Source organism: Sceloporus occidentalis, unplaced genomic scaffold (assembly GCF_023333645.1).
Source record: "Sceloporus occidentalis isolate IW3139 unplaced genomic scaffold, rSceOcc1.0.p SCAF_2, whole genome shotgun sequence".
Taxonomy (NCBI): Eukaryota; Metazoa; Chordata; class Lepidosauria; order Squamata; family Phrynosomatidae; genus Sceloporus; species Sceloporus occidentalis.
Window position 1 is genome coordinate 172,347,169 of NW_028316982.1, and position 12,155 is coordinate 172,359,323.

Sequence of the window (12,155 nt, forward strand, 5' to 3'; positions counted from 1 at the left end):
GCAAATCCTAGGCTGCATCCAGGGCTCTATGTTATGGAATTCTGGGAATTGTGGTTTATTTTCTCACAAGAGTTTTCTGACCGAGAAGGATAAATGTTTCACAAAACTACAGTTCCCAGAATTCCATAGCATTGAGCCATGGCAGTTAAAGTGGTGTCAAATAGGATTATTTCTGCAATGCAGATGCAGGTTTAGTCAGCACAGTAGCTCTGTACAGTACTCTATGTCAGGAGATCTTTGAGATGAGCTTGCAGAAAGAGCTCCTGCTGGTAGAAGATGGTTATACCTAATCTCAACTCTGCACTTCCAGCACATCTTGGATTTAGTATCATACTCTTAGACCCAAAGTTGAGGATGTCTTAAAAGGGTAGCAAATTTTAAATGATTTAATTTGTTGCCATTGTGCTGGTGGTGTTTTTTCTGGGATGGGAAGGGTATGATTTTCTTCTAGATCTGACAAAACAAAACTGCATTTAGGTATGATGCACTTTGACTCTGGTGGTGCAAGGAGCAGTAGGTAACACCATATACTATTTTACCTTAGGGAGCAAAATGCCCTAGACAGATTCTGAAAAGTATGCATTTGTGAACATCATTCTGTTCTCCTTGTGGAGTTCATCAGTAGGAATGATCACCCATACTTTTGTTTTCTACTGTTCACTTCTCATGTTAGCTTCTTGGAAGCTGCTAAAGGACCACTCTTTCAAACTGTTACCATATACTCCAGAAGTGGGCAGCGTTATGTCTCCAGATGTTTCTGAACTACATTTTCAATAGTCAAAAATCTAAAATCCAAAAGCAGCAATATCTGTATTGGGCCAACTCCAAAGCATAAAATACATTATGTAAGCTTTCACAGTTTCACTGGCTGCTGCATCAGGTAAAGATGTTAAAAATCATATAGGAGAAAAGTGGTGATGATGCTAGCTAGCATCATGGGGATACATTCTGTCTGCGATGTCATCAGTTAAGCTGTTATTGAAGGATTTCAATAGAGACAGAGGGTACCCCACCCCACCCCCCTTATTGGCTAGGTGAGGACTAGGGACAAAGAACAATAATAGATAGATAATATCATTTCAACTCCATTAGTAACAGAAAAGTAATTTCTCTTGAAATCCAGATGCCCTTGTCCTGTGTGGAGCTAACTGTTCCTTTCTTAGGCAGAAAATGTTGAATTTCTCAAGGAGTCTCTGTACTGTTAAATCTAGAAATACCTTTAGGTGCTGTATAGGTAAAACATTATTATTTACAATGGTCCTTCACCATTGACTATGGCAAAGATTTCTGGGAGCTACAATTCAACATTTGGAAGGTCAAAGAGGCCTATATCTTCTATGCATGTGAACTGCACATATTGAGCAAGAAATCCCAATATCCTATTTTTATGTCCTGCTTGTGGACTTTCCATAGTCTTGCCAGTATAGGATGCTAGACCAGAGTTGTGATCCAGTACAGCTCTTTTTATGGCCATTTGTTTAAAAGATGGCTGGGGCATTGCCCAAAATTAAATTTCTAGTAATCTTGAGCGTATTCAAAACCTAGTTCTGCAATGAGATATGTAAGGTTTACCCAAAGAAGATGAGGTACAATGACTTGTACTGATAATCAAGTGGAGGAAAAACCTTGTTCTCTTACCCAAGGAACGTCTCAGTTATCCTTTTTCCTGCTGTACAGAAAAAACATCTACCAGAAACAATCCATTATATTGCTGATTATTTATAATTGTACCTGCTGTTTATTTTATATAATCAAGTAGATTTTTAAGAAGTCCTGCTACTCAAAAAGGAAAGATTTGTAGGGCAGAAGGTTTTCTGAAACTTTGATGGTTCTATGCCCTTGGTGCAATTATGCTGCCATCCTAAACTTGTTTGCTTAGCAGAAATTTTCTGCATTGTGTCAAGGATGGCAACTTCAGAGAGCCATTTTTACCATTGCTTTAATTTGGAGATCAGGTGCAATGTTTCAACATTCTTTTGTGCTAAAGGAAAGTACAAAATTCTTTACGTATCTTTATTAGCCCCCCTTCCACACTGTCAGTATATAAAACAAACTTGATTCTTTTTCTTTTCTTCTTTTCTTCTTTTCCATTTCATTTTCCTTTCCTTCTTTTTGATAATAAAAAGATATCACTATGCATTTCCCCCCAATAAACCAGTTCTAGATCTTTTTATCTCAACTGGGAACAGGCCTTTTATAAACCCAATGGGTCTTAATTGCTCATTCAAGATCAAGCCATTCCAAGGTGTGTTGTATTACAATAGGAATAACTCATAACAATACATTATGCTGAGGACATAAAACCTTCACCCTCGGATAAACTCAGAGTGAACAGGGTAGTCTAAATAATTATGGCAGATAAGCATTATCATTATTGCTGCTTATCAAAAAGTGACAGCACTTCAGATCTGTTTGCCTTGGCCCCAAGTATACCTACTAATCCCAAATCAACCCAGTGAATCAATGGAATTTACCAATGGGCCCAAACAAACAGGCCAAAACAAAGCTGCTTCGGGTCACTTTGGAGGTATGTTGTTTAAATGACACACACATCTTAAGAGTCCAGAAGCTGTGCTAAAGCTGTGTTCCAGTCCTTAGGACTGGAGTGTGCTTTTGGTGTGGCTTCCAGCCTCTTAGGAAGCATACATCATTTAAACAGCATACCTCCAAAGTGACCTCAAACAGCTTTATTTTGGCCTGTCTGTTCAGGCCCTAGGTTTTGCCTTCCTCTCCTGCAATTGATTAAATTTAGTTGGGACTAGTAATTGCATGGCTCTAGGACTTAAAATCTCCTGGCGGGATTTTGTATATCCTGAAATTACAGGTAAGTGAAAGGGAAACCTTGTGATCAAAACTAGGGCCTTGTCTTTGTGATATATTGTGCTTTGTGCTATTGCTATTGCTATATCTTGTTTGTAATCCTGTTTTGAATGGTGTAAGAATTCTGGCCAACATGAGATTTCTGAGAGAATTCACATTGTCCTTATTCATGATTTGAAGACTCATAGGAACAGTAACTGTGGGGTTTTTTTTTTACCCATTTAATATGTCCAAAAATTATGTCTATTTTTCTAGAGTTCCCCGTATTATTTCATTTTGCAATATCAAGTCTAAAAAAGAGTAGCAGCAAGATTGCCATTTTGTTTTTAGTTGCATTACAATCAGGGTTACATTAATCAGCTGTATTTGTTCAGCGGAGTTGAGATTCCTTTTCTGATTGCTGAAGCCAGGGCTCCAATTCATCCAAAGCTATTCTTTATGTTCAGTTTGAATTTTTGATTTTTAATTAATTCTTCCAGATTGTCTGAGAGCAACTGCTCTTTAATGCTATAAAATACTGGATAGTGGATTATTTATTTATTTTTAAACCCCATGGTTATAGCTTTGACTGAATTTTTTTAAAAACTGCCAAACACATCAGGTTTCAAAAATGCATGGTCATTACATTTAGATTGAATTTGAATTTCTGACTTCAGTTAACTGCTCAAAATGGTTGTATAGCAACCATTTTTAACAGCATTAAATTGCTGTAAAGCAATGAAAAGATATGTTCTAAGTATTTCACATTATTGACTTATTTTGTTCACCTGTGCTTTCTTTTTTTTAACTGACCAACAATATCAGGTTGTAGAAATACATACAATTTGCAGCTATGTAAGAATGCATTAACATTGTCAGTAGAGAAGTGACTTTCACAGTTTTTGTGTATTCCCTAAACTATGGATATGTAGGAATCATGAATACAAAATAGTCATAGGTGCATAACTCTACACATTCATAACTGCCCTACAGGATTCAACGCACTGTATCTTATGTTTGAAATTGTTGCCATCAGTCAGTTGTCAGTAACTCCTACTGTACATTATATTAGGTTGCCTTTTAAAATATTAATTTGAATGCTTTCCTTCAAATTTTGTGACCTGCCAAGTCTGTAGCATCAGGCAGATAGGAATGAGAGACAGTTTGTGTAGCCACTGCTGGGCTATGTTAGTTTCATGGATCAAAAATTTGCAGTGATTTAAGTATGTGGCCAATTATGTTCTCTGGATTCATCATTCAGTGTAGGCCCTTTCCCACAACACAATTATATCACTATGATTCCACTTTAATTGTCATGGCTGCATCCTATAGATTCTTGGGGTTGGCAGTTTAGTGAGACACTAGAATCCTCTGGCTCAGGATCCTTAATATCCCTCCTTAATAGGAATCAAAATATTATTATTATCTGACAAAGAAGGCTAAATAGCCCACAAACTTACAAATCCCAGAATTCTATAGCATTCTGGGAGTTAAAGCCTTCAAATCCCAGAATTTCATAGCAATGGCAATTAAAACGGTGTCATGCTGCATTATTTCTTCAGTGTGGACACAGGCTACAATTAATAGACTCATTTTCTAGGGCTGCATCTACTTTACAAAATTAATGCAGTGTGACACCTGGGATTTGTAGGTTTGTGAGATATTTAGCCTTCTCTAGTCAGAGAGTTCTGGTGCCACAACAAAATACAAATCCCAGGATTCCATAAGATGGAGCCATGACAGTTAAAAGTGGTGTCAAATTGTATTAGTTCTGTGGTATGCCAGTAGCCTAAAATAGCTTTTTCTCTTCACAGCAAAAAGAGAGAAACAGCAAGGCACCAATGCTTTATGGAGCAGTTGGTAGTCATCTGTTGTCTCCTCTCAGAAGGTGTGCTGCTGGGGGGCTCTTTTTTTGACATCAGTAAGACCTAGTCAAAGTCCAGAAATTTCTGGAGGAGAATGTGGCCAGCAAGCTGACTGCTCTTGAGAGCTTATGGTGTGCAGAGAGAGTGCCAGGGATCATAAACTAAGATGAACAGGAGAAGAAGAAAGAAAGTTGAATGACCCAGTCTTACTATTAGGAAGGTAAAGTGGTTGCCCCATACAGCAGATTTTGGGTGTCATGAAAGAGCAGCAAATTTAATGCATTATGACCTAAATCCAACTGCTAGTCATACTCAGCTAGAACACACCCATTGAATTAGTTGCTGAATGGCAAGTAAGCCCCCTTGCTTCAGTGAATCTACTGGTTATACCTTTATTGCCAGCATAGTGAAGAGGCACTTTTAAGGGTTTTGTTTTTCAGCTGTCCAAATAATTTGACTGCACCTTGATTCTGGAGGCAGAGTGGACACCATTTGCTGTGCTGTCTCAGGTGGCAACAGATCTTGAAATGGCCCCAATAAAAGATAAGCCCTTATCAAATGTAAGTTTATAAGCAGTTCATGCCTAAATACCCTCAAGGCACCGAATCTCATTTGATCTTGAAAACTAAGCAGTATTAGTTCTGGTTAGTATTTGGATGGGAGACCACAAATGAATACCAGATGATATAAGCTATATTTCAAAGGAAGGACCTGGCAAAATCACATCCAAGTATTTCTTGCCTAAGAAAACCCAACAAAATTCATGGAGTCACCATAGGTTGACAGGTGACAACGGCACATTCACACACACGCACACACACACGAGTGTTATCATACAATTTAGCCACTAGATGGCAATGGACTTAGTCCTATCTGACTGTCTGGGAGTCCTGTTAGTCATCTTTTCTTATATATTTGTTATCTAGCTTTCTGAGTAGTGTGTCCTCAAATCCTTCCATGACACAGTTTCTTCCCTTTGCCATCCAATCATATTTCCAGATTCTTCCTTCCAGAGGAAAGGACACAAATACAGATGGATTCAGGGGCTCAGAGGCTGGCTGATAGTAATGAAACTGCCAAGTCACAGATGCAGACCTCCTGGGGAGGCAGAGAACCTTCTGGTCTCTGACAGTTGATGGTGTAGCCCAGATTCTTCCAGCGGGTAGAGCAAAAAAGCATTGCAGATTGAAATATATATACACACATTAATTCCAAAATCATTATTTAAAAGAATGAGGGTTTGAAAAGGGTTCATCATGACAGTTAGGGAAGGAATTCCACCTATGCTGTGCTCTCGTTTCAAAACAGATTTAAAGAGCTGAACACTGTGATTCAAAAAATGTTTAATACAATTGTCTATATTGTCTGTGGACCAATATTAAATACTGTTTCCCCCTTTTCTTTCCCAGTGAAACCTACTGTCATTGATGTTGACATCTATGTTAATAGCATTGGCCCTGTGTCATCAATAAATATGGTAAGTGTCTCACAGTCAGTGATTTTATTGGCACCGCTGTTCTTAGCATCAATATCTGAGCGCCTTAATTTATCTGAAACAGGAGATGAGGTGAAGTGTTATGGCTGCTGAAGTTGTTCTGTTGTCTGATGTAGTTCTGCTTCCCTGAAAATTTTGTGTCCCTTTCCTAGGGGGGAAAGAATGCTAAGAAGTATTGTGCTGTGATCTGTCACAAAATTCTTGTAAATTATGAATATTCAGTTTCTCTTTGGAAAACACAGAACTGAAACAATGTTCTCTATACCAATAGCCAGAGAAAGTATGCTCATCAGTTCAGTGAGGTTGCAAGCAGTGGTGAGACAGTGTGCTGACCTGAGAAAATGTGTAATGCAAACTAATAGTATCATATTTAATCAGAATTATGCCCCATAGGTTTTATTCCCAGATACTTTTGTGCAGGATTACAGTTCACTCACTGAATTTAAAATTGTTTTAATGGGTTTTGGCACTGAAGTGCTATCCTGACATCTTTTGGAAGCCCAACTTTATGTTGTAATGGTTAACAAGCTGCAGCTGTTCCTGGTATTGGTCAGTGTGTTCAGACTTGAACAACCAGGATGTTTGAGAAAACACCTGAGATGTATCTGCACTAGATAGCCCACATTGTTTTTTCTATCACCTTCTCATAGCTCAATTTGAAGGAGTCCTGAGATATTTAGAGATATCTAGAAGATTCTAAAGTTCCTGAAGAAGAAGGACTGAAGATCAAATCAGTTTAACGCTCTCATGTAGAAGGAACTGTAATTCAAGAAAACAGACTAGAGCTCTCTAGCAGAGAGTTCCAAGACGTTCACCAAACTATAGGACTCTATGATATGGAATGGTAATGATGCAACTGCCTATCCAGATACACCTTTGGTCCTAAATAAATCTTTATAGGTGGCAAAGTAATGATTTAGTTTTCTTTTGACTGCCTTGTACACTGAAATCAGGCTGCAATTGTTTGCTCTAAAGGCTTTTCAAGATTGGCTTCCTCTTGGTCTTTAGGAGATGGGTCACAAAGAGCTTTTTGTCTTGCTAGGTCTTAGAGGACGATAACTAAATAGTTTTTTTGGTATTGTATATATTTAGAATTCTTCTAGGTATGTATCAGTAGCAATAGTAGCTTACTTGTTTATTTATTGCTGTTTTGTTGCTTTGATTTTAATTGTGCTTTGGGCTATTATAATTTTAGATGGCATTACATAGTTTTGTATGTTAATAACTAAATTTGTAATCTATGTGAATATGCAATCCTATACATGCCTGTTCAGAGGAAAGATCTACTCTCAGTTAAGTGAACCTAGGACTGCAGTTATTATATAGAGATTATCTGGAAGTAAAAATACACTTGTGCTAATAAAAAGATACGAGAGAGAACTGTAAGACATTTGAGACTGAGAAAAAGAAATCTATAGCATAAATGTCCATACCTCCAGTCCTCTTCATCAGATGCACCTGATGCTCCTTTAGATCTTTCTGTGCTGAAGCAGACTAATGTGTCTATGTCTTTGAATACTGTTTGTGCTTAGAAGTGCATTTATGCACAGATCAGTAGTATTACAATAAGTGGTTCACAAAACAATACTATAACACAATGCAATTTCTCTGAATTATCGGTTGAAATCATATACATGACTTGCTACCTTTCATATGTTTAAGGTATTTAGTGAAAGGTTCAACTGTAGAAAGATCCAAGTGGGATCCCTTAATAAAAATGCTGTTCATATATGTCAAAGCTCTCTCTTCCCTGCTAGGACATGGCTCACTGACTGAACTGGCAGGTGCCATCTGGCAAGAGAGCAGTGAATGAGTGTGTGCCTGCTGGTGAGAGGGTAAATCAATAGTTGTGATGACACTTGCTGAGATATTAAGTAAAAGGGCAGCTGGCAAAAGAGTTAGTGTGCAGGTCCCTCTATATATTTACATGCCGCTTCGTCTTTGGACACTCTATTCCATTTTTCCTCTGGCTCAGTCAATAGTCTGGCAACATTTTATGACCACTGAGGAGCCTCAGAAATATAATCCACTGACTTCTGTGAGATTTACTATGTGTTGTTTGTGGGCTGGGGGGGGGGGGAGAGCGAAAGCTTCTCTGTTGGATGTGGGTGTGTGCAAAATTTATTTTTCTATTTATTTTTTTAAATAAAAAACTTGGGTTAACCTCAGAATTCCTCCATGTCTTCTTCCAAGATAGCACTCAATAACACTGATTTAAGTTCCCAATGCTTCTGTGAGCCTACTCTACTAATTGGATGTAGATCAGTGGGTACTGTCCTTACTTAGGAGTAAGTCTCATTGAAGTGAATGGGAAGATCTTCTGAATCACACCTTAGTGATAGTAATGCAATGTTGTGCTGTAGATATCTGAATAAACTCATGCAGGATTTGTGTGGAGGGATTGTTTAGAACAAAATAAAAGGGTTCAGGATGCATTTCAGGACCTTGGACAAGGAATGTCCCAATTTAAAGTTTCACATTGTTTTGAATACAAGATGGAATGCTGGCTGAGTGTATTTTCTAAAGGTTTGAATGTATCCTGTTTTTCTCAGAAGGGAAACCAACAGATGCATATAATGTATTTTTGTTTTGCCAGAACTGAATATACCTATGCAGAAAATAGCTGTGGAGGATTTTGTGCTAGGCATATTTAAAATGTGAGCATTTTAAAACAAGTAAATATCAGCAGAGAAAAATAAAAAATAGCACAAAAAACTGCAAACAAACCCTGTTTGCCATAATTTGATGGAATTTCCTAGCACAGTACTGCTTCTAGGTAGATGAATTTTGACAGATGTTATATACATAGGTGGAAGAGATTTTGTACAAAGACCCTTTAAATATGAAGGGATTTTTAAAAAGAAAAAGGAAGAACCCCTCATTAGTTTGTCTGTCTTCAGAAACTGAAGAAATTGGGAGGCATATTATATAGCCCCTTCAGCAATGGTGAAGCCTGGTAAACTTCAGAGAAATAGATGCAGAGTATTTTCCCATTGTTGCCACCTTTAAAACAATTTTTTTTGGTGACTGTGAAAACCAAACTTGCTTTTTTCTGCAGCTTCTGCCTCTGCATCTCCTAGAAAATGCCTCAGGGACATTGTGAGTTTTGCCTTGTTCCTGCTTCAAAGCTCATGGAGTAGATGGTTTACATTTTGTTGAAAATATATGAACGTGTACAGGTTGAGTCTCTCTTATCTGGAATTACATAATCTGAACTATTCCAAAAACCAAAACTTTTTCATGGGTGGCTGAGATAGTGATACCTTTGCTCTCTCATAGTTCAGTGTACACAATCTTTGTTTCCCTATTCAAAATTTAAAATATTGTGTAAAATTACTTTCAGGATACGTGCATTTATGGAACACAAATGAATTTTGTGTTTAGACTTGGGTCCCATCCACAAGCTATCTCATTATGTATGTATATACAAATACAGGAATTCCAGAATCCAAATAAAATAAAATAAAATCCAAAATACCTCTGATCCCAAGCATTTTGGGTCAGGAAGACTCAACCTGTATCTTAATTAAGAAGTAATAGGATGCAAAGTTTGGGACTTTAGGGAAGCCTTTTTTGAATGGACTAAACCAGAATGGAATTAGAAAACAGCACATAAGAAAAGTCCACTGCACAGATTGTTTTACTATTGCTACTCCTGAGAGGGAATCGGCTTATAGGTAGTACTATAAAATACTAGTAGTATAGCAAGGTTCTAATATGTTTGTTTCGAAATCTCTGCAAAGCAACATAAACGGGGAACCCTGATAATAAAATTCCCTGATTGGAAAAGCACACCCTGTGCCTGACATTTTTCTGTGATGGAAAGTTTGGGGAGGTTTCACAATGTGTCAAGCTGAGCCTCAGCTACAACTAAAAACCCCTGTTCCACCGCAGAGCTGAAACTTTACGACATTTCATTTGAACTAGAATGACTTCACTTTGTATCTATTATCTCTCTGAAGTGGGGCCATACTACTTCAAATTTAGATTTATCTGAACAGTGACAAGCCTCTAGTAGTTTAGCTGTTAATGGCTCAGTTTTATTTTAATAATGTATAGGATATTGAGTTGGTAAAATAAATGAATTTGTGCCTAAGTTAGAGTTCAATTTATTTTATTGTTCTAAAATGTAAGGTAATGAGTTGTTGATTTTGTTGATGTCTTACTCATGTCTAAAAGCTTTTGTGCCAGTATATTTCTCTAGAAGCAACAGTCATGCCAATCTAAATAATAGTCCTTCTCCAGAGCAAATTACTGATAGTCAAATGGTAGTGGAATTAATGGAAGATGTTAGTCGCTATCAATTGGTTCCATTCTTTTTCATAGGGCTTAAGTATAACTAAGTTTCCCTAGACCAGGGTAAATAACTATTTGTTTTTCTTTCTTGTTGAAGTGTGAGTGTGGGTTGTTGTTGTTTTGAAAGCACTGAGTTGTAAACATGGTCACTCTTTCTTGGTCTTGTGGTTATCTGAAATAAGTGTGCATGTTTGAATCTGTCTTGGAGCAGACAGCAAAAAACAAATAGGGTTTATCAAATGTTCAGTTAACACATTCAGTAAAACTTAGAATTTGATCTCCTGAAAATTCCTCCTTTCCTTAATTTAATATTAGTGAGAGACACAAAGACTGTATAAACACGCAGTATCACTCACTGTTTAATGGAAAGAATATTAGAAAATATTTTTAAAATTGAAAAAAGAAGAACAAAACCATGTTTCCTGAGTGTCAAGAAACCTTGATGGAACATCCTGGACTGATGAAAATCTTCACATTTCAGGAATATGAGTATTTCAGGACTTTGCACTGAATATGAGTATTTCAGGACTTACTCATATTCAGTGCAAATATTAAATGTGGTTGTTTTGCACAAAATACAGCATTTTCTATGGCGGGTTACAGACGGGCAAAAAGGGGTGTGCTCATGACGTCATGAAGGTATAGCCTTTAGATGGCCCTTACCTGAATGCCGCCATGAACGCACCGCCTGCACGCCCCAAGCGGGAAGAAGCGGCATTAAAAAGGTGCTGCTTTTTTCCGCTTCTTTTTGAGAAGCGGCGTACGTGCGCATCTCCGTATATAAGCTGCTGCACCGGTACGCCAGAATTGTTACGCCGCTAATTTAAGTTGCCCATTTAAAAGCTCCGTGTCTGCTGCGTCGTATAATGAGTCGGGGTCCTGGAACATGCGCAGTTTGCACCGAGGCTCTAATTAGAGCGTCAGATGCCATGCAGATGTGGAAGCTGCAGCACAGCTGCACTCTATTTTAATGCTCGTAACCCTAACCCTAGAGCAACATGTACGCATGAGCTGCTAGAATTGTGGAAAGTTTGGAATTTAAAGTGAACCCCTACACACATTCCTGCGCCATTTTCACCTAACAATAAAAAAACGCTAAAACTTTAAATATTTACATATGTACAAGGGAGGTGATGGGGGATGGCAGGGGGACAGCAGTGGCAGTGGCGGCAGCGGCGGCAGCGGCGACAGCTGTGGCTGTGCATTGCAGATTCAGCAAGAGCACAGGGACCAAAGGAGAGGAGGCATCCCTGATGCCAGTGAGACTGGCAACATGCAAGTGGACAAGGATGCCAACACCAGCTGATCACCAGCTGGCAGGAGGCCACCTTTGTTCTTGGGTAGGGGAGGAAAAAGTTTAAAGGGGCCTGGGCACTTTAAATGTGCACATATGCTTTCTGCTGCCAGTGCTGACCGCTGCAGCTGCGCAGCTGCGCATCCGCCAGCCGGCAAAAGAAAAAAAAAAGCCGCGTTTTTGGCCGCCCATGCGGAAGCTGCCTCTCTCTTTGCAGCATCCTGCAAGGCGGCGGTATGGAAGCTGCGGGTAAGAAACGGCCCCAGGTGAGGCGTCTTCACTACCCCCAGTGTGGAAGCCCCATCCACCTGAGCCACGCCCCCAGGGCGGGCAGTCTGGAGGCTCCGTATTCAGGAGAAGTCACCTTCAAGACGTCTTCCCCTGCCCATCTGTAACCCGCCTATGA

General features: G+C 38.8%; 1 protein-coding gene across 3 annotated transcripts in view; it reads left to right on the forward strand.

Moving 5' to 3' along the window:
- Positions 1–12,155, forward strand: part of LOC149319336 (gamma-aminobutyric acid receptor subunit gamma-3-like) — a 490,924-nt gene that overhangs the window by 39,054 nt on the left and 439,715 nt on the right. For 2 of the 3 annotated variants that reach the window (XM_089511499.1, XM_089511500.1), the window contains exon 3: positions 6,074–6,141. The exons of the other annotated variant lie outside the window; for it this stretch is intronic. In XM_089511499.1, coding sequence (XP_089367625.1) covers positions 6,074–6,141 — 68 coding nt within the window. The remainder of the gene's footprint in view (positions 1–6,073; positions 6,142–12,155) is intronic. 3 annotated transcript variants of the gene reach the window in all.